General features: G+C 36.6%; 2 protein-coding genes across 6 annotated transcripts in view; both read left to right on the forward strand.

Moving 5' to 3' along the window:
• The first annotated feature begins 2,057 nt into the window (after positions 1-2,057).
• On the forward strand, positions 2,058-15,356 carry LOC116507205 (sulfotransferase 6B1-like). 4 transcript variants are annotated; one of them, XM_032215182.1, is made up of 8 exons: positions 2,058-2,168; positions 2,282-2,294; positions 8,234-8,370; positions 8,977-9,066; positions 10,206-10,332; positions 11,607-11,701; positions 12,423-12,579; positions 14,300-15,356. In XM_032215182.1, exons 1-8 carry the CDS (start codon positions 2,073-2,075, stop codon positions 14,428-14,430), a joined length of 846 nt encoding a protein of 281 aa, XP_032071073.1. In that variant the 5' UTR covers positions 2,058-2,072; the 3' UTR covers positions 14,431-15,356. The 4 variants fall into 4 exon arrangements, with proteins under 4 accessions (XP_032071073.1, XP_032071072.1, XP_032071071.1 ...); XM_032215181.1 differs by lacking the exon at positions 2,282-2,294 and adding an exon at positions 2,818-3,069 and having other exon boundaries at positions 2,126-2,168; XM_032215180.1 differs by lacking the exon at positions 2,058-2,168 and adding an exon at positions 2,818-3,069 and having other exon boundaries at positions 2,175-2,294.
• A 4,747-nt stretch (positions 15,357-20,103) lies between these two features.
• LOC116507096 (sulfotransferase 6B1-like) overlaps positions 20,104-27,010 on the forward strand; it is a 30,140-nt gene continuing 23,233 nt past the window's right edge. The window contains exons 1-4 of one of the 2 annotated variants that reach the window (XM_032215039.1): positions 20,104-20,630; positions 21,600-21,745; positions 25,313-25,402; positions 26,114-26,237. In XM_032215039.1, coding sequence (XP_032070930.1) covers positions 20,435-20,630; positions 21,600-21,745; positions 25,313-25,402; positions 26,114-26,237 — 556 coding nt within the window. In that variant the 5' untranslated portion in view covers positions 20,104-20,434. The remainder of the gene's footprint in view (positions 20,631-21,599; positions 21,746-25,312; positions 25,403-26,113; positions 26,238-27,010) is intronic. The other variant, XM_032215038.1, reaches the window with a different exon arrangement.

A 27,010-nucleotide genomic window follows, 5' to 3' on the forward strand; every position in this document is an offset into this window, starting at 1 on the left:
TGATAATAATGTGATGTTGCATATAACAATTGCGCAGAAGTCATTTAACAGTGGCAATGAGAATTGCCGCAACTGCTATCATAATCCACCTGCATGATAACATATTTACAACTTTGTCTAATCTTGTTGCTGATCCCAATTACTGTACTTAAGCAAGGACTTTTGTACAAAGGTTTGATCTAAACATCCAAATAAAGTTTACTGAATCTAAATATGTCAAATGCATATAAGAGTGTTGGAAGTAATATCCTTCTGAGTTCAGTTCCAAGTGGGAAAAAAGACACTGAAAACATGGAGACTGCTTGGAAAGATGGTTTTAATAGTGGACAGGATCGCATGGCTTGAGTTCCTGAACAGAAAAGGGGGATCACATGCTTCAAGATGTTGGGTGAAGAAGAAAAAAAGGCAGAGATCCTGAAAGTCCCTGCTTTTATGCCCCCTTTGAACCTGAGCTTGTATTCTGAAGGGGCCATGCAGGGGCAACTCTGTAGGCTGTGCTTTGAGCCCAAGCTTGGTTGCGTTGCTGGCTGATGTAATTGCCTTGTGGTGAGTCTCTGTGGAATACTAATCCTACCTTTGTTATGTAGAATAGACAAACTCAGGCTTTAATAGGTCATTGACAAAGGCTATTAAGAGTAAGTCTGTTTCCTGCCTAAAACCATGTTTTTCTATTTCTTATCCATGGAAATACAATATTCTGCCTTTAATATTTCCCAGGATATTTCATTCTTCTAGGAGATGGGTGGGTGCTAGTTTCCTACAAGAGTTCAATTTTTCTGTGGACAGCTGACTGTTGCAGAAGGAAAACAAATATGAATTAACTGATTAACAAAGTTGGAAGAGAGTTTATAAGTCATCTAGTCCAACCTCCAGCCCAAGCAGGAGACCCTACACCATTTCTGACAAAAGGCAATCCAGTCTCTTTTTGAAAGCTTCCAGTGATGAAGCTGCCACAACTTCTAAAGGCAATTGGTTAATTGTTTTCACTGTCAGAAAATTTCTCCTTATTTCTAGGCTGAATTTCTCAATGGAGCCCAAAATTGCTATTGCTAAGCAAGGCAGTTGTTAACTGAAATTTGCACCATTTTACAGTCTTTCTTGCCACAATTAAATGAATCTGGCTTCCTCATTGATGTCACACACCAGAAAGTTGTAAAAGGTGATGACATGACTCAAGACACTGCAACCATCATGAATACATTCCAGTAGCCAAGTATTCAAATTTTGATCACATGATCATGGGGATGTCATAATTGTCATAAGTGTGAAAAACGGTTACAATTCACTTTTTCAGTGCAAGCAGTCACTAAGTGAATGGTTGTAAATCAAGGACTACCTATTTTTCACTTGAGCTTAAATTTCCTAAAATAAAGCTTTAATTGTTTTGTTCCTTTCTAGTTACAGCTGTTAATCATTAACCTATACAAAGAAGACTTTTGCAGCTATAAAAGTCAAGCGTAATTGCAAGCATGGCAACTTTCTTTGTTCTGTTCCAGTCATCCTTTCTAACTGTTCCTACTAATAGAAAGACAGGCTGGTGATAACCTTAACCTCAAAAGGAAGATGCCCGAAGGATTTGTGACCAAAAGATTCTTCTATTGTCCCAATTCCAAATCCAATTGATCTAAACGTCTAATCATTTCAATGACATGATCCCATTCTCCAATCATCTGATTATTTATTATTCCTAAATGTACAAACAAAACTCTTTAAAGATATGTGGAATATTTTTGACTGTGCTCTGAATTATGCCTTCTCTGCATGCCCCTCTTTCTGAAGGAACAGGGGCCCTTCGCTCATCCAGGTGCATACTTAGAAAACTTTTTATTTTGTCTTTTCATGCTTCTCAAGCAGTTGTCCTTAAACTCTTCTCCAAGGTTATTTCAGCACCATGGCAGGCAATCTTCCCAGTCTGTCTCTAAAATAATGTTCAGTGAGTTCACTTTTATTTGAGTGTGGAACCTACTCTGCTTTCTTTTAACTATGGGAGAGTGCTTACAAATTGAATTGAGATAGCACCTTTTTCAGAGCAGCTGGGATGGTGCCCAGTTTGGGACTAGCCCTGAGGTTCAATGAACTTTGCTACATACATTCAGAGTCATGGGATTATTTATGCTAGGTACACACCAGAGGTGGTTCCTCTCCAGCTTTCTGCAGGTTACGCCTTGGTGAGTATTAAACTGTCAGTGGAATTAAAGAAAGAGATCTCCATGAAAAATTGATTAAAATTATAAAGGCTGATATATTGAAGTGCATCACGAACATTGTTGTCTTACTGCAGAGCGTGGAAAAATGTAAGCCAATCTTGATATATTTCAAAGAATGCAGAAATATTGAGGAGCAGACAAGCAAAGCTGGGTGAAAGAGAAAAATGAAGCAGGATACAATTATTATTTTTTTCTTTTTCTTTATCTTTCTGGGTTTTGTTGTTGTTTTGAGAGTGAAGAAAAATATTTGCTGGTGTTTTAGGTGTACTGACGTTGCAGCCAAACTGAATGGCACTGTACAAAAGGAGATTACAACTTGTAACTGCAATGGCTTTTACTCTAGCAGAATAAGTGTTTATGGGGACATTGTCATTAGATCTTTCAAAATTTAAAATTATGTTTTTCCATTTCATCCTAATAGAAAATATCCAGAATTGAAATGCCTTCAATTGTAGGAAAATCTTTTTTCCTCTTTTTGTTTTTATTTGGACATTTTGATTTGCACTGCAAACACATGTTTTAAATCATTGTCTGTCTTTTACAGCTGAAAACTATATATACATTCATCTATATTGTATTTAAAAGAAAATTGGGTTGTTTGTTTGAACAGATTCCCCCCCCCCCACATATATATATATATATATATAGAAAAACGTGGAAATGGCATATGTTAGAAAAAAGTTAATTGAGATTATGGAAAAAGGCATGAAAGAAGGAGAGCAGATGACACCAGATGAGAAGCTGTTTATTCATGAAGGAATTGTATACCCAACTATCACTTGCAACCCAGAACAGTTCAAAGCTTTGGAGGCCTTCCAAGCCAGGAGTGACGATGTAGTTCTAGCAGGATATTGCAAATCTGGTGAGTTTGTTTGTTGGTTTTCTTATATCTACAAAGGTGACTCTGGGCTTTGGATACATATTTTTAAAAGGCCCTGCCAGATTAATTTTTACTTTAAAAAGTGAGGAATTAATCAATCATAGGGTAACAGCCTGGAATAAAATCAAAGGGTAAGGAAAACGTCAGGAATAATATGAAAAACATCTCTGCATATCCATAATTGTCCTTGTTTCTGCCATTCCCTGAGAAATTTTAAATAATATCTATTTAATCTTTGAAGTTGCACTGTGGAAAAAAAACCTGTGCACTGTGGAAAAAAAAACTATCATTACATCTATAGAGAGAAACCATATTGTTAAACAGACTTCAAATTGATTGATTGAATATATGTCACCCTTGCTACGATCCTATATTGCTGACATTTTAGCTACAAAAGTTTAATAACACTAGCAACTTTAAACTTGTATGTTCAATGGCATTCATTGGGCTTTCAATCTTTTAGAATTCCAAAGAAAAGCCCTGTTTGGAAGGGACAAGTTTTCATTTTTTAATATATTTTATAATGGGAATTTTTGAACTGGTGCTGATTGGAAGCATTACACACAAAGGTAAGTCTCTAAATTGGAAACTTTCTGAATAATTTCTCAGCTATATTAAAATGCCAATTGTACTTTAATATATCACGCCAGTAAAAATAAAGCAAAACAAAAACCTTATATTTGAATAGAACCTGGGGTCTGCTTTTTTAGAATGTGTAATTTACTCAGATGCTTGAACATAGTTTGTCTTGTTTTAGCTTTCCTGCAGGTTTCTCACTGTGTTTACAGTTGACACATCAATAAAGGAGAATATTTGTAGCTAAGGCCTGAAATGAGGGGTCCTTAGTGCTGTCTGAGCTTACTTGTTTTCTTGCAGATCAGTGGTGGGTTCCGGTTGCAATGGGCCCAGCCTTGTCCACATGGCCGCGTGCAGCGTGCATGCACATGTGCGCAACACGCGCATGGGTCTTAGCACCTCCGCAAGCCTCTGCGACACTCCAGCTGCTCAGTGGAGCATTGCGCAGGTGCTGTCCGTGCCATGCATGTGCGCAGAAATGCTGAAGACTTAAAAGACTGGTAAGGAGCTCAGGTAGGCGCCTGAGCACCGTACCGGAATGGTATCTGGTGCTCTGGGCAGGCACCAGTACGCCCATACCAGGGCGTATTGCCTGCAACCCACCACTGTTGCAGATGTTTCATTACCCAAACTAAGTAACATGATCAGTGCTAGTAAGGAGTGCCAGTTTATATTCTAGTGGATTGCCCTATCAGTGTTGGTGCAGGTAGTCTTAGAGATTCTTTGGTTGGGCTGTTTATTGTTGTATGCCAACTTCTTTAAACATTTATGGTGCATTTATAGTTTGTTCAAATGTGGGAAAATGCATTTCCATTAGCATAACCAACAACAATGCACATAGAGAGGGAAAAGATACACAATATTATGAATCCATCCAGATTCATATTATGAATCCTGTGGATGAATCCTTTCACATACTTTTAGAATCCCAGGTCAGTAATGAAAGGTCTGTCTGTCTGTCTGTCTGTCTCTAGCTATCTAGCTATCTATCTAGCTAGGTATCATAGCTGTTAAAACATAGAGTTGAACAATATTAAGAATAACATTATGCAAATATTTGGAAACCTTTAAGAGGGAACCCTTTGTAAAGGGTACAATATACCTTTGTGACCTTTAGCTGGCATTTCCATTGTAAGAAAGATAGAAATGATGACCTATGTTCTGCTTTACTTTCCAAGTGCCACCTTAATGGCATCATTGGTGTATCCAGGCCTTCTCATTGAACTTCAGCCTAGGGTAAGGTGACCATACGTCCCGCTTTTGGCGGGACAGCCCCACTTTTGAACAATTTGTCCCACGTCCTGCGGCGTTTTTAAAAAGTCCCGATTTTTTAAAAAAAAATTAATCAAGGAAACACCCCCCCCCCCCGGGTAAATGGTGTCCCTCTTTACCAATGTTAAAATCTGGTCACCTTAGCCTAGGGCAGCAAGGAGCATCCTACAGTCACTGAGTGCCCTTTTAGTCATATTCAGAGCCCTCTTTAAGAGTACTGTTTCCATTTTGAGGGGGGGAATAGATTAAAAGTATGATGAAGTAGGCATACAGTATATCAGTTTAAATAGCAATAGCAATAGCAGTTAGACTTATATACCGCTTCATAGGGCTTTCAGCCCTCTCTAAGCAGTTTACAGAGTCAGCATATTGCCCCCAACAACAATCCGGGTCCTCATTTTACCCACCTCGGAAGGATGGAAGGCTGAGTCAACCTTGAGCCGGTGAGATTTGAACAGCCGAACTGCAGAACTGCAGTCAGCTGAAGTAGCCTGCCGTGCTGCATTTAACCACTGCGCCACCTCGGCTCCTACAAAGTCCATGATGAATCTGACTTTGGTGCTCCTCTGCCCTTTAGAAATGTTACACCAGATTTGTGATCACCAAAACGTTGCTCATCCTCCCCCCCCCATCTTAAGGAATATCGTCCTCCTGTGCAGGTCTTGAAACACCCAGCATTAAGTTCAGAAAACACTTTCCACGACTAATGTCCAGTGTCCTGTTATGTAACTATTCACCCCACGAGATTGCTTCTACTTCAGAACAGGATTATGTTGCAACCAGCCAACATTCCATCAGCCTTCCAACAGAAACTAAAATCTCTACTGTGTTATTTTGTCATTCGACAATTTGTAATCAATCTGTGCCACAATTGTTAGAAAATTCTTGCAGATGTTTCATTACCCTAACTAGGCAACATCATCAATGCTAGTAAGGAGTGCTGTTTGTTGTCAGTTTATATTCCGATGACAAATCAACCATCAATAGATACATAGACATTAACAACATCTATAGACTATGCAAAAGAGACAATCAACCAGCCCAAAAGAGAACAAAAAAGTTTCCTTACTATCATTGATGATGTTACCTACCATAGTTAGGATAATGAAATGTCTGCAAGAAAACCATCAAGCCAAGAAAAGACCAAGGACTCCTCATTTGAACCCTGAACTACAAATATTCTGGATGTACGTATGCATGTATGGATAAATAAATATGGTAGTTAAGCTGAATTTTATTCATAGTTTATTTTTATATAGAGGGTTATTTATTTTTGGTAGAGAAGGTTGTGCAAAAACACTATTTTTTTTTTGCCAAACTCTTAACCTCTCGAGTATCAGTATATCTAATGAAATATATTTTCATATGAATGAGGAAAACATGTTAAAAACTTACCCTGGCCGTTGACCATAATAACCAAGCACAGATTATTCTACATCAGAATAAGGAAATAGGGTCAAATAAAGTTTGAGTTCAAAGAGAGCTTGTCATATTTATGAGGAAAAAAATGTCAAAGGGTTCAAGTTTCACTGTCAAGGTGTGTACTATTTTACTGCTTTTGCTTTGTCTATCTTTTTCCAAAGGAATTCTACGCAGAAATGGGATTATTGCACTGACAGTTAAAACTATTAATTCAAAGTTATCAAAATTTGCAAATGTCTTAATGTGTATTACCTATAGTACTTGAAATTATTCACAAGCATACAAGGACTTGTGATCAAAGTGTATCACTACATTGAAAAATGAGGACGCAGTACTCTAACATCAGCAAGTCTGCTGTTACAAAATGTTCTTAGAACTCATGGGATATGTGCATTTCATCAAAGTATTCCTGAAATTAAATTTGGCAAGTCGTAATGCAACCTTTTCTAAAAGTTATACCTTGACTGAGAATGTTGCAAGTGCAAAGATTGAAAGCAGAAAGATCCTGGAAATGTTTTTGAACAGATATGGACTTTGCACTTTGTTTCATCAGAATTTGAGCTCTGTTAGCAGCAAAGACAGACTTGGAAAAAAATGAGGGGTGAAGGCTCCATTATGCCCAAATGCTTTCTATCCTGACTAAGAGCTGCCTTCAGAAATAGATTCCTCTCTGAAATTATTGAGATCCTTGCCAATGTTAGTGGGTAAAATTGAACTTCACCTGTTAAATGTATAATGTCACTTTCAGTCCGCAAAAGCAGGGAAAACAATCTATAGTATGTGTTTAATACTGAAAAAAACCATATAGTGGGTGTTTAATACTATTATATTTTAAAAAGTTTATTTTAAAAAGATACTTTGGCAGGTTGTTAAATCCTAGCAGTTTTCAAAGTAATCTTGAGAAACTACTGCCTTGCAGGAGACATGTCCACTTTGTCAAAGCAGAAGTATTTTATTTCAATGAGTCTGTTATACCTAATGCTCAGTCTGCAAAATTGAGTTTTCTGAGAGTTCTAAGTTCTAAACTTCTACTAGCAGAACTTCCATATCTTGAAATAGGAGATACTGAAATGTGTAAGGTTAGCATTATTTATGCAGACTTGATAATTCCATTTAATAAGCAGTATGAACATAAAAGTCATACAGAAAGCCCAATTGCTTGTAATTCTATGACAGATAGTTTTTTGATAGTTGGCATTATGTGGACAAATACCACCACCTTTTTATGAGCCAATAAAATTTGGCAACAATTATTCATGCCTTGGTTATTTCCTTTTTTTTGATTACCCCAGTGCATTTGAGAGAGATTATACTTTATAAAAAGCATTTGGAAAGTGCAATTGGTGAAAAGTACAGTGGTTAGGTAAGCTTAATACAGATTCTCCTCTCTTTTTTGGAACTACCTTAGTGACTGTTTGTAAACATTTTGGTAATAAATGGCAAACACTAAATACTGTCATATGTTCACTAGAATGGAACTCAGTCAATAAGCAAGGAATTTAATTGCAAGAAAGGGTGATCTTGGGATGCCAATGCTGAAAGACTAGTGCTGAGCACAGTTTAAAGTGTGGCTATTGATTTTTAAAAATTTTAAATGACTTGGGTCTAAGAGGGAAGACCTTTCCCAGTGTACATCTGTCCAGGTGTTAAGACTAAATAAAGAAATATCTCTGAAGATTATAAGAGCACACTGTCTGACAAACAGAAATGTGTTATGAGGATTCTGGGCTATGAAATGCCTGCAGAGCATTATGTCCAGTTCCTACACTTTTTTCACAGCCCTTCAATTGTAAATTGATTGGTATTACTTTTATGTTTTTATTATACAAGTATATATGGTACTATAAATGGATTTAATTTTGTCCCCCTCCCCCAGGTACCAACTGGGTTGGCCAGATTGTTACTGATTTAGTAATAACATCTGCAAAGAAATATGAACCAGAGAAGTTGGATGAAAAACTTCTCCTAGCGGAATTTCCATATCTTGAAATAGGAGATACTGAAAAGTATAAGGTTAGTATTAATTATGCAGACATCAACTACTCAATGGTGGTAAATTTTCATCAGACCATATTTTAAAACAGCAATAGAGGTAAATTATTGAGTATTTTTTCAGGGCGTCCCCAGAATAAAATTAGTCAGTCAGATTATGTTTGATGAGAGACATCTGAGTTGATTCTTCACGATTCAGTCTTTGAAGAGGTAAAATTGAACTTGGTTGATACATTAACCAATCCACTGACCAGTAAGTGTGTTACTATTGAGGAAAACTATTTGAAATGTAATGTTATTAGTCTTGTCTCATCTCTTCTTGCCTAGCCTAGCCTAGCCGAGTTTAGACCATACCCTGGATTATATTTACCTAGATTTTTTGGCCTGCAAAACCAGGTGTGATATTTGAGTTCAACAAACTTATTTCCAAGCAATTTCTTATTTTATGATTGTGGGGTGGATGACTGTAAAGGGAAACATAACTTTTGTGACTTTGAAAGCTTGAATTTAAGTAGTGTCCAAGAATTATTCCAATCTGAATAGTCTAATCTGGTGTTTCTCATGCTGATTGAAGGATTCTGGGAGTTGATAATTGATTGATTTTATTTTATTTATTATTTATTGAAGAGGATGGATACTTATCCTTCCAGGAGAGTGATGTTTACTCATCTCCGTCCTGATAGATTCCCACCATCTATTTTCAAGAACAAAGCCAAAGTAAGTACCCATTTAATGCTCATAAATGTGTAACAATATTGATAAAATTCAATGAGTATTTCTATATGGATAAAGTTAGTTTTGAACAGTAAATCTTTGAGAATAAGATAAGCAAGAGCATGCTTAATATAATAATCATTATGCACCACACAAATGGATGACTGGGTAGCACAATAGTAAACGTTACACCAGTACAATAGCTGTGTTTACCATAGCTATTTGTTGATCACTCCTTTAAATTTGGATAATTGTAATTACCGCAGTGCAAATCAATTGCATTTCCAGAATATGACTGTTTCCAAATGAAAGCTCTGCCCTTTAGTAATTCAGAGACATCATTTCGGGAAATAACTGTAAATAGATTTGAAATGGAGATTCCATACTAACTAGATAGCAAATTTGGTGTAGTAATTAAGGCATCGAGTTAAATGAGATATAATGCCAATTGGGTGACTTTGGGCTGGTCAGCCCTGAGAAGAAGACAAGGTGGAACTACTTTCTAAAACATCCATTTTTTCCATCCACCCACTTAATCTGGAAATATATTGCTTCACTAGGCCAGGGGTGTCAAACTCAAGATCAGGGGCCAGATTCAACCGGCAGGGTACTTAGATTTGGACTGCCCTGGAGACAGCGAAGGACTGGCCCACAGTGCTTCTGCCAGTGAAAATGTACTCCTGAGCTCTGTTTTCGGCTGCCATAGCCTCCTGCAACCCTCTGCCAGTGAAAACGAGCCCTCCCGAGCTCTGTTTACACTGGCAGAAGATTGCAGAAGGCTGGCAGCCGAAAATGGGGCTTAGGCTATCACTGGTGCCCTCCACAGGAGTGACATCAAACTGGCCACAGTCACCCTGGCCATGCCCACCCTGGCCCCAAAGGTCAAATATAAACCTGATGCAGCCCTCAATGAAATGATGTTTGACACTCCTGCCCTAGGCCATTCTGTTCCCTAACATCTTTGCATTAATGTACAGTAAGATACCATGGACTGAATGTGATTCTGTTTCTGGTACAGGCAAGTGTATGTAAGATTTCAGTGATAAAAAGTAGTTTAGGATAATTTTCAGAGAATCTGGTGCATTTTGGAAATGTAATCTATGCTATTTTATTTGATATCCTAATGTTTTTTTGGTTTTTAGGTACTGATGCTGATTCGAAATCCAAAAGATGTTGCTGTATCTTTTTTCCATTTTTCAAAGAACTTCAGTCCTACTCCTCCCCATGATACATTTGAAGAGTTCTTCCGAGCTTTGATGATAGGAAAAAGTAGAATTTCTATTCATTCCTATTATTAATGTCTGTAGATATGAAGAACATAGTAGCTGTCTAGCTTTATTATTATTTCTTATTGATTAGTGTATGCTTTGTTCAAGCAGAGATACTTCGAATTCAAGTTCAGGTTCTCAGCTTATTTCAATAAATAATAGTTAATCCTATGAACAAATTCCTTTTCTGATATAGGAACAAATAATAATTGAAAAGAGGAACAAATATTTCTCATTGCCTGAGTTGAGTCTCCTTCCCAGAGTTATTACTGTAGGAAAAAAATTAGAAGGTGTTCTATGTATGCAGCCTTGAGCATCTGCATAAAAGGCAGAATATAAATCCAACTAATAAATCAATAGAATAGCAGAAAAATATTTTCATTCATTTGTTCGTTCATTCACTCACTCACTCATTCTGTATGCTGGCCCTTTTCCATTTGAGAGTCCCAGAGAAGTACATGAGCCATGGTGATGCAGTGGTTAACTCATAAATCAATATAATAGCAGAAAAATGTCTTCTTTCATTCATTCAGTCACTCACTCATTCATTCATTCTGTATGTTGGCCTTTTCCCATTTGAGAGGCCCAGATAAGTAGATGAGCCATGGTCTAAGTCTAAGTGCTATTGCTACTGCTATTTCCAAAATTGTAATTCAGTTTTTCAAGGTCTTTCATTATAACATCTGGCAGCTAGGGTAATTTCATGTAAAGCCATTGTTATGTGTAGGCCAAATGAAAAAAGAAAGATATACATTTATTATTTTGGCTTAAATCTAGTTACAAATATTTAGCAAAAATAAATATATCCCGAGAGTGTTATTTAGATGGAATAATAATAATCATATTAATTTTCCAATTAACTTTTGTTGCTTGTATATGCTTGTTTATGCTCAGATTATAAACCATGTCAGAACTGTGTAAGTACTACAATACATTGGCATCTATGCAAAACTATAATTTCTCAGTTTTCTAAATGTGGCATGATCACAAAATTAAACACTACCAATGATGTTAATTTGTATGTGATTTTCATATATAAATTGATTACTAACTAACAAACATCATACCTGGCATAATTAAAAAGAAAAGAGTAATTTTTCTAGATAATAGCAATATTCACAGACATTAGAACTAAGGAAAAAGGACTGGAAGAAGATAAACTCTGTAGAGCTGATATTCAGAGATCAGCTGAAATTTTCAATGAGTCATATACATCTTTATGTCAGCTATCAATGTTGTTCTAACATGTTCTTATTTTTTAAAAAAATTCAATAGTTCCCTGGGGATCCTATATAGAGTATCTTTGTACATGGAACAAGTATATTGATAAAGAAAATGTCCTGCCAATAACATACGAAGAGATAAAAGAGGTACTGTTAATATTGTTCAGATATATGGATTCTTATAGTCATATACAGCAATGAATGGGAAAATTTAGAGAAAGAATGATGCGAGTTTTAGGGCGTAGTAGGAATTTAAAACCAGAACTTTTGGAACAAATCAGATCAGAATTCTAATCACTGCTAGATGTGCAGAATCCATTCCAGATATCAATTAAGCTTTCCCAAAATTTCTGCTAGAGTATAGATGACCTATGACCTCCAGGTTTCCTGAGAGAAATTCATGAAGTTTATAATTAAGAAAGACCCATGATCCTCCAGCAGATAGCCTGTATGATTTTCAGCTAAAGAAACTCTGCATTTGTTTATTGATTCTTTCCCTCCCCCCAATAATTATTTTACCCCTTTCTGCTCTGGGGAAGAAGTAGAAATAACTGTGCCAACCAGCCAACCATAGCATAAACAACGTCCATCAAGATGAAATGGGATCAAACTGAGCATGGGGAAATTGTGTTTGCTCCCTGAAATAGTATGTGTGTGTATGTACATATATTTATACATATATTTTTATATTCATGTAGATCTTTCATTTATTTACTTGACATAGGGAATGTAGAATATCACCATAGCATTTAGAATTAGAAAATCAGAATGAATCTTAGACATGGAAGTCATATATTTGCATCATTCCCTTCCCAAAGTTGGTCTTTCTTAGAAATGGGACAGCAATACAAATTGATCCCTTTTTCAGAACCCAGCTTTAGGAGCCAAAAAGATTTCCACATTTCTTGAACTGAACTTAAATGAGGAAGACTTTCAGGGTGTTGCAGAAAGGAGCACATTCAAGGCGATGAAAGAAAAATCTAAAACAACCCATGGAGAATTTGGTGAAGTTCTTTTCCGGAAAGGTAACTTTTGAACATCCATAATGTTGTGCTTGTTACATCATGGAGGTAAATATAGCATCTTATTTTAGTGAGAGTTAATTATTATCCCCATTCCATAGATTGGGGAAATAATATGAAAGTCTAACTAATTTGCATTTTTTTAAAAAAAGAATCAAGAATTCAACAGCCATCACAAAATGCATGTTCAAATTGATTAACTGAAAAAAGAACTATGCTTTGTGTAGACTATAGAAAAAAATAAACTTTTATTATTATTTTAAATGGAAGTGGTCAGAAAATGAGAGAAGCATAATAATTACAAATCCAGTTAGCCATGCTTGAGTTTAATCTGTCTATAATGATTTGATGATGAATAAACTTCCAACCTCAATATCCTATGTCCATGATTGTTCCTTTTCTAAAGAGGGTGAGAGAAGTAATTAGTGGAGCAGAGGAATGCTGTCGATATAATTTACTTGGACTTCAGTAAAGCATTTGATAAAGTAGACCATAACCTACTACTAGATAAAGTAGAAAAATTGGGTTAGACAGCATCACCACCAGATAGATTCATAACTGGCTGACCAACCATACTCAACGTGTAGTCCTCAATGGAATTGCATCAACATGGAAAGAAGTATGCAGTGGAGTACCCTAAGGCTCTGTTTTGGGCCCAGTACTCTTCAACATTTTCATCAATGATTTGGATGAGGGGATAAATGGGCAACTCATCAAATTTGCAGATGACACCAAGCTGGCAGCCAACACTCCGGAAGATAGGCTTAAGATACAGAAGGATCTTAACAAACTTGAACATTGAGCACTATCTCATAAAATGAAATTCAATGGTGCAAAAAGTAAGGTTCTACATTTAGGCAAGAAAAACAAAATGCACATGTACAGTATAGGTGGTACCTTGGTCAATAGTACTAACTGTGAGAGGGATCTTGGAATCCTAGTGGATAACCATTTAAAGACGAGCCAGCAGTGTGCAGCAACTGCCAAAAAAGCCAACACAGTTCTAGGCTACATAAAAAGAGGGATAGAATCAAGATCACATGAAATGTTAATACCATTTTATTATGCCTTGGTAAGGCCAAACTTGGAATACTGCATTCAGTTTTGGTCGCCACAGTGTAAAAAAGGTGTAGAAAAGAGCAACAAAGATGGTTAGGGGACTGGAGACTAAAACATATGAAGAATGGTTGCAGGAACAGGGTATGTCTAGTTTAATGAAAAGAAGGACTAGGGGAGACATGATAGCAGCGTTCCAATATCTCAGGGTTTGCCACAAAGAAGTGGGAGTCAAACTATTCTCCAATGCACCTGAAGATAGAACAAGAAGCAATTGGTGAAAATAATCAAGGAGAGAAGCAACTTAGAACTGAGGAGAAATTTCCTGAAAGTTAAAACAATCAGTCAGTGGAACAGCTTGCCTCCAGAAGTTGTGAAAGTCCGAACACTGAAGTCTTTAAGATGTTGGATAGATATCTGTCTGAAATAGTATAGGGTTTCCTGCCTAGTCAGGGGGTTTGATTAGAAGACTAGATTAAGTGGATGGATGGATACCAAGAAAAGTATATATGGAGCATTTGCAAAAGAACATTTGTAAAACATCTAATTATTATTTATTTCTCTGAGTATTCAGTAGTATTTCAGGCTTTAGTTTAGGCAAATACTTATTGACATTACAAGATGTGTGGTTTTCATATAAAAAAGGAAAATAATTGTTTGTTTTCAGGTGGAGTAAGAGACTGGAAAACACTTTTTAGTGAAGCAAACAACAAGGAGATGGACACCGTATTTAAAGAGCGCTTAGAAGGAACCAAAGTGGGAAAATTGATAAACTATGATCATTACTGCAAGACATGAAGCTCAAGGAAAAAAGCTATCCATTGTAAAATAATTCCATTCTCAGAAACAAGGCATTACATTTACATTTTAATAAATTTATGATTTTTATGTAATCTCTGCATGAAAGGGTTAGGGTTAGGGTGGAATATATATGGAAATTATTTCAAGAGTTTACTGACAACAGTTCTATAAATTTATAAGCTATAAATGGCTAAACTGCATTACTTAATCCTGCTAATAGCATATTCATTCTTATTCAGATTTATGACAAAGTATTTTAGAAATATAAGACAACTGGATAGATGTGAGAAAGAATGTGACCTTTTATTGTATAGAAATCAACAAGCTCTTAATCACACCAATTCTTCGAGCATACATATATGTTTCTGTGTGTTTATTCATACACACTCATCTACACACATTTTCATACATACTATTAAATACTGAAATCAATTTGAAATGTAATTATGTATTGTTCATTGACATCTTAATCATAAATCCTAACAGAAAATTAATTGATTGCCTGCTGCCAATCCGAATGATTGCTAGTAACAAGAAATTACACCAATACAGGTAGAGAGAAAAGAAGGGAAGCCACCAGGTAGTCACAAATGATAATCATGTGATGTTGCACATAACAATTACACAGAAGTCATTTAACAGTGGCAATGAGATTTGCCGCAATTGCTATCATAAATCAGTACAGAGGATTAGCCATAACAACATTCTTTTCTATGATAGTCAAGGACACTCAGCTTGCACCTGGATGGGAGTGACTTGGGGTTGTCTCCCATTGGGACATTGCAATGATTGGACCATGTGATGAACTTGTCGATGCAGGGAGTGGATCTCTGACTTTCTTTGGGGTGGGGAAAGAACTGTCAGATTTGAGTTTTCCCAGATGTGCCAATATGACATCTCTAATAAAATGGAACTTTGTGGAATTGCTAGCCTTGGAGTCTTCTTTGGTTGGGAGTGTTACTTGGAACCCTGACAATTACTTTGTTAATCTAGCCACCTGGGTAAATGGAGGAGTTAATACCACACAAATTCTTTTCTCTGTAGTGCATTATTTGTGCAGTATCTGGATAATTTAAAAGACTGAAAACTGTCCCTGTTTCATGAACAGTAATGGGAAACTAGCAAACCAAGGAGCAAGATAGAATTCTTGCAGTGGAGAAATTTGAGTTTAACGGATAGGGGAAAGTGTGAGAAAAAGACCTAGAGTAACTCTGGTACGTACACCAGATATAATTGTATGGAAAGGTTGCTGTGGTAGGCTTTGAGATTAATGTGAAGCCATAAGAGACTGGCAAAGTCAGGAAACAAGAACCACTATGGATTTCTTGAAATATTTTTATTGCTAGTAATAAAGCTCTCTATTGCTATCGCTAGAGAATCTTGAAAGTATTTCTCCTCTATAATTTACAAAAGTCACAGCAAATAATTTGTAGGGGATTTTAAGCCTGCAGGATGTAAAGCTCAAGGCAGAAGTCCATGGAGATTGCCTTGAAGGAAATATTTGGGGTCTAACAACATTCCTTACAGTAGAACATGGTATTGGAAGCGGTTCAGGCTGATTTAATGAGATAAGAGAGAAAGAAGGAAAAGAAAAGCAGAATGGCCAGATTCTGTTATTATCACCTATCTTAATAAAGTATAATTATAGTTTTTCTATGGAGCCAGTTTCATGTTCTGGTCTAATTTTAGGGTTGTCCAAAACCACTAAGGTTGCTCCTAGCATGGCTCTTCCTTCTGCTTTGATATATAATCTCTGCTACCACCACCTATCTCCAGAGGTGGGTTCCTACTGGTTCAGACCAGTTCAGCCAAGTAGGTAGTAACTCAGCTGGCCATGCCCCTGAACTGGTTCTAGTTGGGGCACCACAGGTGCCATCATCTTGTTTTTTGCTTCTGCACATGCACAGAAACAATTTTTTACTACTGCACAGGCGCACATAGCGTGCATCAAGCGCTCATGCATGCAAAGCATGTCCCTGAGTGGACCAGCAGTAACAGAAACCAGAACCCACCCATACCTATCTCCCAAAGTATGTGTGGAGAGAGATAGAGTTCCAATAACGTATGCTGCCTTTCAAGGAATCAAAAGATCAAAATGCAAAAAGCAATATAATTTCAACCACAACTGAGCCCAAAATTACTAAGCAAGGCAGTTGTTTTAGAGCCTTTCTTGCCACAATTGTTAAATGAATCCTACTCCACCCTAAAACTCGTATCATTCATTCTCTGAGTCTTTCCATTTATTGCTATCTATGAATATAAGAATCCATAATCATGAACTGTATTAACTGTACCTCTTTTATCTGTTCATATGTTATGAGCAAGACATTTTCTTCATCAATATACTTGTTCCATGTACAAAGATACTCTATATAGGATCCCCGGGGCACTATTATTATTTTTTTAAAATTAAGATCATGTTAAAACAAGATTCATAACTGACATAAATATGTATATAATTCATTGAAAAAGTAAATGAATCTGGTTTCCCCATTGACTTCACTTGTCAGAAAGTTGTAAAAGGTAATCACATGATCCAAGACATTGCAACCATCATAAATACAATCCAGTTGCCAAGCATCCAAATTTTGATTACATGACCACGGGGATGCTGTGACAGTCATAAGTGTGAAAAATGGTTACAATTCACTTTGTCAGTGCCATTGTAAATTTGAACATTTACTAAGTGAATGGTTGTAAGCCAAGGACTACCTATACTTCATTTGATCTTAAATTTTCTAAAGTAAAGCTTTAATTGTTTTGTTCCTTTTTAGTTACAGCTGTTCATCATTAACCTATACAAAGAAGACATTTGCAGCTATAAAAGTCAAGCATAATTGCAAGCATGGCAACTTTCTTTGTTCTGTTCCACTCGTCCTTTCTAACTGTTCTTACTAATAGAAAGTCAGACTGGTGATAACCTTCACCTCAAAAGAAAGATGCCCAAAGGATTTGTGACCAAAAGATTCTTCTATTGTCCCAATTTCAACTCCAATTGATCTAAACATCTGATCAATCCAATGACATGATCTCATTCCCCAATCATCTGATTATTTATTATTCCTAAATGTACAAACAAAACTGTTTAAATATATGTAGAGTTATTTTGACTTAGCTCTGAATTAAAACTTCTCTTTCTGCCTCTCTTTCTGAAGGAACAGGGGTCCTTTGCTCACCCATGTATATTACAATACCATTCCAAACTTAATCATGTATTCCCTCCTCCGTCCAGTAACGAATACCGAGACAAGCTTAGCTGGAATGCCACAACTCTTAAATCTTGGTGGCTGAAAGCCCAAACACAACGAACAGATAAAGAACCTTGGCAGCAACCCAGACTTCGACAGATACAGATAACAGCTTCTCCAGAGTTGATAATTAAGTTGAATCTTGCAACCAGACTCCTCCCAGAGTCTCTCCTTAAATACTATCTTGAGAGGAGCTTAATTACAACCACCTGGATTCAATTATCTTTTGTATCTGCATAGCTGTTCTCTACGTCGATCTGCCCGTCGTTGCTGGGCATCCAGGACCACCTCCCTTGTTTCCTCGCCAGTGCTCCAAGGCCTGACATCAGGAGCACACTCCCTTTGGCTTTCACCACTGCTCCATGCCTCAGGCGCCTCCTGGCGACCAACCAGCCTCTCTGCGCCCTGCTCAGAGTTGGAACCCTGTCCAGCGTCCTCCACATCTTCCAGAGCCAACTCATAAGGCTCCTCGCTGTCGGAGTCTGTTTGCAGTTCCAACGGCTCCTGCTGGGCCACAACATCATGTAGCTTTTTATTTCATTCTGTTCCTCACAACGTGTCCTTTCATGCTACTCAAGCACTTGTCCTTAAACTCTTCTCCAAGGCTATTTCAGCACCATGGCAGGCAATCTCCTGTTCTGTCTCTAAATCTGATGCGTGGCTAGTTCACTTTCATTTGTGTGTGCAACTTACCAAAAACTCTTCTTTCTTTTCTTTTTTTCTTTTTCTTTTTTTAATTATTTTTTTATTTACAAACATGTAAAATACACACACACAAAACTTAGACATACACCACATTTACACAATACAATACGAACAGGAGCTTCCTGTTCTTTCTAATAGCAATTGCCAATCGATATTGCTCACCTTATATTGTTTCCCCTTCTATTATACGTATTTCATTTGTATTTCACCATTCTTAACCTTCTTATTTTACTCATCTGTCTGCTATATTGGCTGATTACCTCTAGTAAATTTAAACCACTTGGATACATATATATTTGTTAATTCTCCTTAACTACTATTTTTGGGCTCTTCTTTCTTTTAACTATGGGAGAGTGCTTCCAAATTGAATTGGGATAGCCCCAGCTGGGATGGTGCCCAAATTGGGACACCCCCTGAAGTTACAAAGTTCAGTGAACTGTGCCACATACATTCAAAGTTGTTGGATATGAGATGGGTGGCAAATAAATTTCCTAAATAAATAAATGAAAAATATATTCAAAATTTTGCAGCTGGCCATCCATGAAATCTACCCTTGAGTAGTTTCTCACCCTTTTTTTCCTGCATCATCTTTCCTTCAATGACATTCTGCTCATGGCTCCCTTAGTGTTGGCTAAAGCTACCACAGCTTAGATATCAAAGGAGGACCACCCAGTGAAGATGGAAGAAAGTTTATAATTAAGCAAGATTTATTAAGTCTAGAGCAGGGGTCCCCAACAACTGAGCTGTGGTTGCAACTGGGTCATGGAAATGGAGGAGCGTGCATGCATGCCCATGCATACCCACTTATGCAAGCAGCGGGCAATCATGTGCACGTGCACTCCATTTGCGTGAGTGGTGTACATAAAGTACACAATATAAGAAACAAAACTAAAAACACATAGCCTACAACCAAGAGGTGGGCTCTAGCCAATGGCAAGGACACAGATCCAAGTTTTCAAGGCTTTATGAAAGGTGCCACAACAGAAATGACTTCTGCTTGAGACCCCATCAACCAACTTTTTTCTAGCCGGTAGTACCTAGAACATATTTATTCTTCCAGATCAGATAGGACATGTAATAAAAATTATACTATTATTTGTTGTTGTTAGTTGCAAAGTCGTGTCCAACCCATTGCGACCCCATGGACAACATTCCTCCAGGCCTTCTTGTCCTCTACCATCCTCTGGAGTCCATTTAAGCTCACACATACTGCTTCAGTGAATCCATCCAGCCACCTCATTCTCTGTCATCCTTTTCTTCTTTTGCCCTCAATCTTTCCCAGCATTAGACTCTTCTCCAGTGAGTCCTTCCTTCTTGTTAGGTGAACAAAGTATTTGAGTTTAATCTCCAGGATCTGGCCTTCTAAAGAGCAGTCAGGGTTGATCTCCTGTAGGACTGACCAGTTTGATTGTCTTGCAGTACAAGGGACTTGCATGAGTCTTCTCCCGCATCATTATTATTACATTATAGATAATTATTATTCAATTATATAATTTCTGCAAATCTTTCAAATTCATTTTAAATATCCAGTATTAACTTGCCAAATATTAATTGACAAAAATAAGTAGGCTATGGCAATGGCAACTGAACAAGGAAAAAGATAAGAAAAATGAAGGTTACAATTGCTAGCAGAATATCCTACTTTTGCAATGGTTATTACTGTCACCTTTTTTTGCTTTGAGAAAGTGTTGCTCTGAGATGTCTAGCATGCTGTCCAGCAAGTGTTTCATAAACTCAGCAACTCTAACCCCATTTTTCAGAGGTTGCCTTGGGTCAATTATCCCCTTAAGAATATGTTTTTCTCTAACATGTTATCTGTTCAATCCAAGTTGGCCACAACTTCATTGGAATTTTTTTTCTGCAGGAGGAAATAAAGTTGAATAAACTTTGTTCATAGTATTTCATGACAGTTAATTAGTAACAAGATCCATTCTTCTAGTGTGTTCTTTGTCATGTGACAGTTGATTTCTCTATAAAGGTATTAGCTTCACTTATGAAGCCAACTGAATCTCTAAGCTACCCATCTGAGGTCTTTGAATAGCACAATCATGACTCAAAAACAGCTAAGCAAATTCCTAGATGAGAAGTTGGAAGAAAATGAAAAGGCTACTCCTTCAGAACGGACATTTATGTATGATGGGGTGAAATATCCTACTATGATCTGTTGCCTGGAAACTCTGAAAAGGGTTAATACTTTTAGAGCTCGAAAAGATGATATCATACTAGTATCATATCCCAAAACAGGTAAGCATCACAATTTTGCAAGGAATGCCTTTGTATCTGTATATATAGAATATAGAATCATAGGGTAGGAAGGAACTTTGGAGATCTTCTAGTCCATCCCTCTTCTCAAGGCAGGACAATTTATATCATTCTGGTCAAATATATACATGCTTGATCGTTTCTTTAGAGCTTCTAACAAAATTCCTGTTAAATAAAAAGGAGCAGATTCCAAAGCACTGGACATTTTATTATGATTGGTTATGTAAGTCCTCACTATTATGTTTAAGATGACATTCTTGACCTTCTGTGTGTTTCCAGAAATACAGGGGTCATACAATTATATTGGCATTTCTGCTTAAAATAATCAACTATATGAATTATGCTGTCATTCCTAAAATGTCAGTTATGTATTTTCCAAATAAATCCATACAATGTATGAAAATACATAAACAAAAGTTGTAAAATTCATTTTCCTATAGCTTGTGTAGTATTGAAAAAATGACTTTATCAGGCCAAAATACTGCTGTGCTGATAAATTCTGTATTCTGTGGATATACCCCAAAATAATTACATACGGCACATATCTAGTCAAACTGGATGGATTCAGGGTTGCAAGGACTTTGATTTTTGAGACCATGAATATTTCATATAACGTTGATCATACTATAGCGCTGTCAGACAGTTTTCCATGTTTCTATATTCTTGTTTTAAGAAGGCAGTTAATAGTTGTCATTTTTATTAACAATGCCTAATGTCTAGTTACTTGTTCAATATGAAACTCTTATTCAACAAGTCTACATACTTAAAGATACTGTGCATGCAACAGACACCTGAAGTGCACCTGTCTCTTTTTTTTTTTAAGTTTCATGAACAATGTTTATTTTATAGACATTCTATGTTTATATTTTCAATTCTGATATAGTTGAAATGACTTATGGTCAAGATATGTACTTTTACATATTAAGTGACACCATTTCTGCATTTCTTCAGGTTCAAACTGGGTTGGGGAGATTTTAAGACAGCTGGAAATTGCCTCTGGAAAATATGATGAAGTTGAACAGAAGCGAAGGCAGCAAATACTGGAGGAATTATCACTACTTCCTTTTCTTGAATTTGGAGATCCAGAAAAATTTGAGGTTAGAAATCAGAGAAATATTCAGTAGCTTCTATCAAGTGGCAGGAAGATCACATGAAAGATTTACAAGCCGAGAAGTGTGTGTAAACAGGAGTGCTATTTATATAGCATAGAGTACATTGAGACTTAACAATGTGAAATTCACTCATTAGAAAAGAACAGAAAAATCTGGATGGGCGCAGGAGAGAAATAGGGATGTCTGTGTGAAGTCTCTGTGTCTAGTTTAATCAGCTCACAGCAAGGGTGTATTGATCATTGGAGTTCTACTACAAACAAAATCCTTAAATATCATAACATTAAACTATAAGAAATAAACTAAAGTAAGGGCAGGCACTGACCTAAATGTGTATGTATTGCTGGGACATGGTGTTACTTTAACAGACAGAAGATACAAGGGAACCACCATTGACATCAAGACCCAAGTCAGCAGAGGCAACATTTTTAGCTTGTCTGGTTTGGTTTTTAGGTGAATTAATTCTATTCCAAAGCTTAGCCAGACTTATTTAGTCTTATTTCCATTGGAATACAGAATGAAATTGCATCTTTAACTTTTGATAATATACCACTAAATATCAGTGATAGACATCCACACACTGCCAATTTAGGGACCATATATGAAGACAAGACAAGATAAAAAATTAAGATTTTCAGCTTGACCTTGTTTTAAAATATTTTGGGTTGCTCTGTATCTTATCAGGAATACTTAGCTCGGTCCATGCCTTCTTTCATAGACTATTGTGGAAAAATGCAGTTTATCAGTAACAGGCAGATAACTTAAAACAGTAGGAAAGGATCCAAGTGTTCATTCCACATCTAAAGAATCTCCTTAATCTATATCCCTATATTACTGATGCAGGGCATATCCATTTCTTTGGAAACATTTAGAGGACCATTGTATCCAACCAGGATTTCCATGTGAGCTGAAAAGTTCTGGAATGCTATGTTGAACATACTGGACACAATATACAAGGGAAATTTGGCCTGGCACTGTTTTCAGTTATTTATTTGTATTCGTAGGAATGAGATGCCAAAAGTCATTTGCATGACAAGAAAAAAAAACATATTTAAAATGTAGGCTTTCCAGCTGTGTATGGTTTCTTCTACAGTATCTCAATGATTTGAAGTCTGTTAACCATCTCCCAAATCAAAGGCAGCACATCTTAAACCAGTTGCTAAGATTTAGGAAGTAAAAACTGAAGAACACTATTGATTTTTGCTTCCCTCCCAAGTTCCACTTTTGCCTTCAGCATCCTCATAATGGGTGTGTATGTGAGGGCTGCTTTCACGACCCAACCAGATAAACTGGATAGGTCTCATAAATGAGATTTGTTAAAAGAGAAGGTTAGCATTGGTTTCTGTTTCAACAATATGAAAATAATAATGTGAGTAGCATGCAGCAAAGTATTTCTGTCTCTCTTCTTCATCTGCCTAAAAAGACTCTTGAAGAATAGCAATAGCACATAGACTTATATACTGCCCCAGTAATGCTTTATAGCACTCTCCAGATGGTTTACAGTGTCAGCATATTGCTCCCAACAATCTGGGTTCTCATTTTATCAACCTGAGAAGAGTGGAAGGCTGAGTGAACCTTGAGCCCTGTCAGGATCAAACTCCAGGCTGTGGGCAGAATTTGCCCACAATACTGCATTCTAACCACTGAGCCACCAGGGATCTTCAGGAGAGGTTGGAATGGAGCAAATTGATATATAGTTTTATTGTTCTACCATTCTGTGTACATCTACCTCTCTGTCCGCAAGAGTATTACTACTGTGTCATTGTGTGTGTTTTGTGTGTGTGTGTGTCATTGTGTTTCTAAAATATAACTATGTAAGCCATATAATTTCTCACATTAGAATTAACCAAATATGATAATTATGCATGGATGCAATAGCTCAATGGTTAAAGATGATGAGATTGTTAGCTGAAGAGCTGACAGCCCGGGTTCAAGACCTGACCTCCATGCAATGGGTGAACTCTCATTATCTGCCCCATCTCCTTCCCACCTAGCAGTTCTAAACCATGCAAATGCAAGTAGATTAATAGGTACCACTACAGTGGGATGGTAATAGCATTCCGTGAACCTTCGGTGTATAACCATGCTTGCCACATGACCATGGATTATCTTTGGATAACATTGGCTCCCTCGGGCAAGGAACGAAGATGAGCACCTTGCCCTAGAGTCACACATGACTGACAGGGAAACCATTACCTTTTTTTGTTAATTATGCTTAGATAGCAATATCTTGTGGCTAGCGAAATAATTACCTTCTTCTTGACTCTTTTCTAATCCCTGATTGGGTAAGTGCAAATCACCATAGCAGAATTCTTTTCTCTTTTCTGGGATCTTGCCATTATTCCAGAAGAGGTGGTCTTTGGTTCACCATAAACTTGAAAACTTTTAGCACCCAAACTTCCGGTAACTAAATCCAGTTTAATTTGCCAGCCATGTTCCCCTATCCGTCCTTCCACCGAGTTCTGAAATTTCAACTCCAATTTCCTTTCTGCTGGTCACTAGCTTGTTTACATCCTTTAAACTCTTAATATCAGATCTCTGTATAGGTAAAAGGAAAAAAAACGGTGTCTGCTCTTCCTCAATGGTTTCCCAGAGGAATTTGGAGGAACTCTCCAAATACAGCACATGTATTGGGGATATCATGTCAGAGAATGACAGCCACTGTTTACCTGCTCAATTCTTTCACATTACACTGCATTATGTATTGTAACTTTCCTCACTTCAATCAGTATAAAACAATCACATAATTAGGTAGAGTCAGGCAAAAGCAACCACGAGGACCCTAAAAATATTTCAACATGGGTTTTATTGTTAGTTGTCCATGTTACAAGAATCTGTCCATATAGGTAGATAAGTAAATGATAATGAAATAAGAGAGTTAGAAATGGTGAAACTCAATGGTAAGGTATTTGGAGAGAAAATATTGTATATAAAAATATGTGCCAATCTAAAATTGCTATAAGAAGGAACATGACATTCCAGCGTGTTGTATAAATGTAGTCTATGTCTTTGTATTTGTGTGTTTAAAATTATTATTTTTTTTAAAAAAAAGAATGTCCAGAATGATTGTATTCCCTTGGGAACAGCAAGAGCCATAGTGGGTGCAGTGGTTCGAATGTAGTACTGCGGGCTATTTCTGCTGACTGCCAGCTACCAGCAGTTTGGCAGTTCGAGTCTCACCAGTCTCAAATTTGACTCAACCTTTCATCCTTGAGAGGTGGGTAAAATGAGGACCCAGATTGTTGGGTCCAATAGGCTGACTCTGTAAGCAGCTTAGAGAGGGCTGGAAAGCACTGTGAAGAGGTATATAAGTCCAAGTGCTATTGTAAGGTTTCAAGGATTCTGGGGGAGGTCTGTAGCTCAATAACTCCAAACTCAGCCCCTTCTTAACACTTCCTTCCAGTCTAGCTGGAGATTCCACCATAGAGTTTACAATGACAAAATCAGTGGGACTCAGTTTTTTTAGGGATGAACTTTAATATTCCTAATTTATACTTATGTATTATTTTCTTTGCATAATGATGTTAACTTCCTATGATGTTAATATTATTAAAGAGGATGGAAAAACTGCCTTCCAGAAGAATTATAAAAACACACCTCATCCCTCACATGTTGCCCAGGTCTTTTTTTGAAAAGAAGACAAAAGTAAGTAGCTGCATTTTCTCAGTTGTGATTTTATATATCATTATAACATATATCATCTATCAATAAAGTATTGTCAAATTAATTTACAAAGCCCAAGATCATATCAACTTTTCAGGTCCTGAATTGGCTTGGAGCATAGTTATAAGAAATTGTATTTTATTCAACATAAAAAATTGAATATTTCATTTTCTGCTTTTCAAGCTAGCAAGAAAGGTGCAACATTAGAGCTCAAAGACTGGGATTGTTGCAGCTTGATTTCATTATTTAGTGTTGTATCAGACAAGTTCATCAAAACAGTGGTATCTTCACTTAATTATTCAGACTGAGCCATTGTTAAATCTCATGTCAAATATTCTTAGCTTGCTGCTTACAATACTTTACTTAGGAAATGGAAATAGAAGAGGTTGGACAATCATTTGTTCAGAAAGGTACCGGGTCTCCTGCTTGAGAAGGGGACTGGAATAGAAGACCTCCAAGGTCCCTCCCTCTAGGTTATTCTGCTATTCTGTCATGTAAAAGAACTTTTTTAAAAAAAATATTGTTCTCCTAATTTGATAATTTTATTTCTAATCCCTATTCAATTTATTTCCAAATACATTTGAACTTTTATAGTTTGATTTTTTAAAAATGGACAGTTTTTATTATTCTGGCTCTGTTCTCCTAGATTTTATGCTTACAGTACATGCCAATATATTCTTTTTTCTTTCAAAGATGCTGGTTTTGTTTCGGAATCCAAAGGATGTAGCAGTATCTTTCTTCCATTTTGCCAAAGGCATACACATGAATGACCAGAATACCTGGGATGAGTTCTTTGAAGAGTATATCACTGGAAAAGGTGTTCTTTCTTTCTTATTCATTGGAATATATATATATATATATATATATATATATATATATATATATATATATATATATATATATATATATATATATATATATATATATATATATATATATATATATATAAGATTTTTTACAACCCCTGGTAAGCCCCAATTATGGGAGGAAGCTAACTGCTTCCATCATCTGTCCTTCGGCTCGTCACAAGAGTCCATCACGACAGAAACCCAATATTTTTACTGTTGCCTTTGTTATATTTTGTGTTTTTTTATTTGTGCTGATAAATAAACAAAGGGAGACTAGTATAGATCTATTTCAAGCTATTTAGCTCTCATCAGCTAGCCATACCCTTACTGGGATTTGAACCTGGGCTATATGGCATACTAGGCACACTAGGCAGAGATCTCTGCCTAGTGTGCCTAGTATGCCATATAGCCCAGGTTCAAATCCCAGTAAGGGTATGGCTAGCTGATGAGAGCTAAATAGCTTGAAATAGATCTATACTAGTCTCCCTTTATTTATTTATCAGCACAAATAAAAACACACACACACACACACATATATAGATAGATAGATAGATAGATAGATAGATATAGATATAGATATAGATATAGATATAGATATAGATATAGATATAGATATAGATATAGATATAGATATAGATAGATATAGATATAGATATAGATATAGATATAGATATAGATATAGATATAGATATAGATATAGATATAGATATAGATATAGATATAGATAGATTAGATATAGATT

The sequence above is a fragment of the Thamnophis elegans genome, chromosome 4, assembly GCF_009769535.1.
Source record: "Thamnophis elegans isolate rThaEle1 chromosome 4, rThaEle1.pri, whole genome shotgun sequence".
NCBI lineage: Eukaryota > Metazoa > Chordata > Lepidosauria > Squamata > Colubridae > Thamnophis > Thamnophis elegans.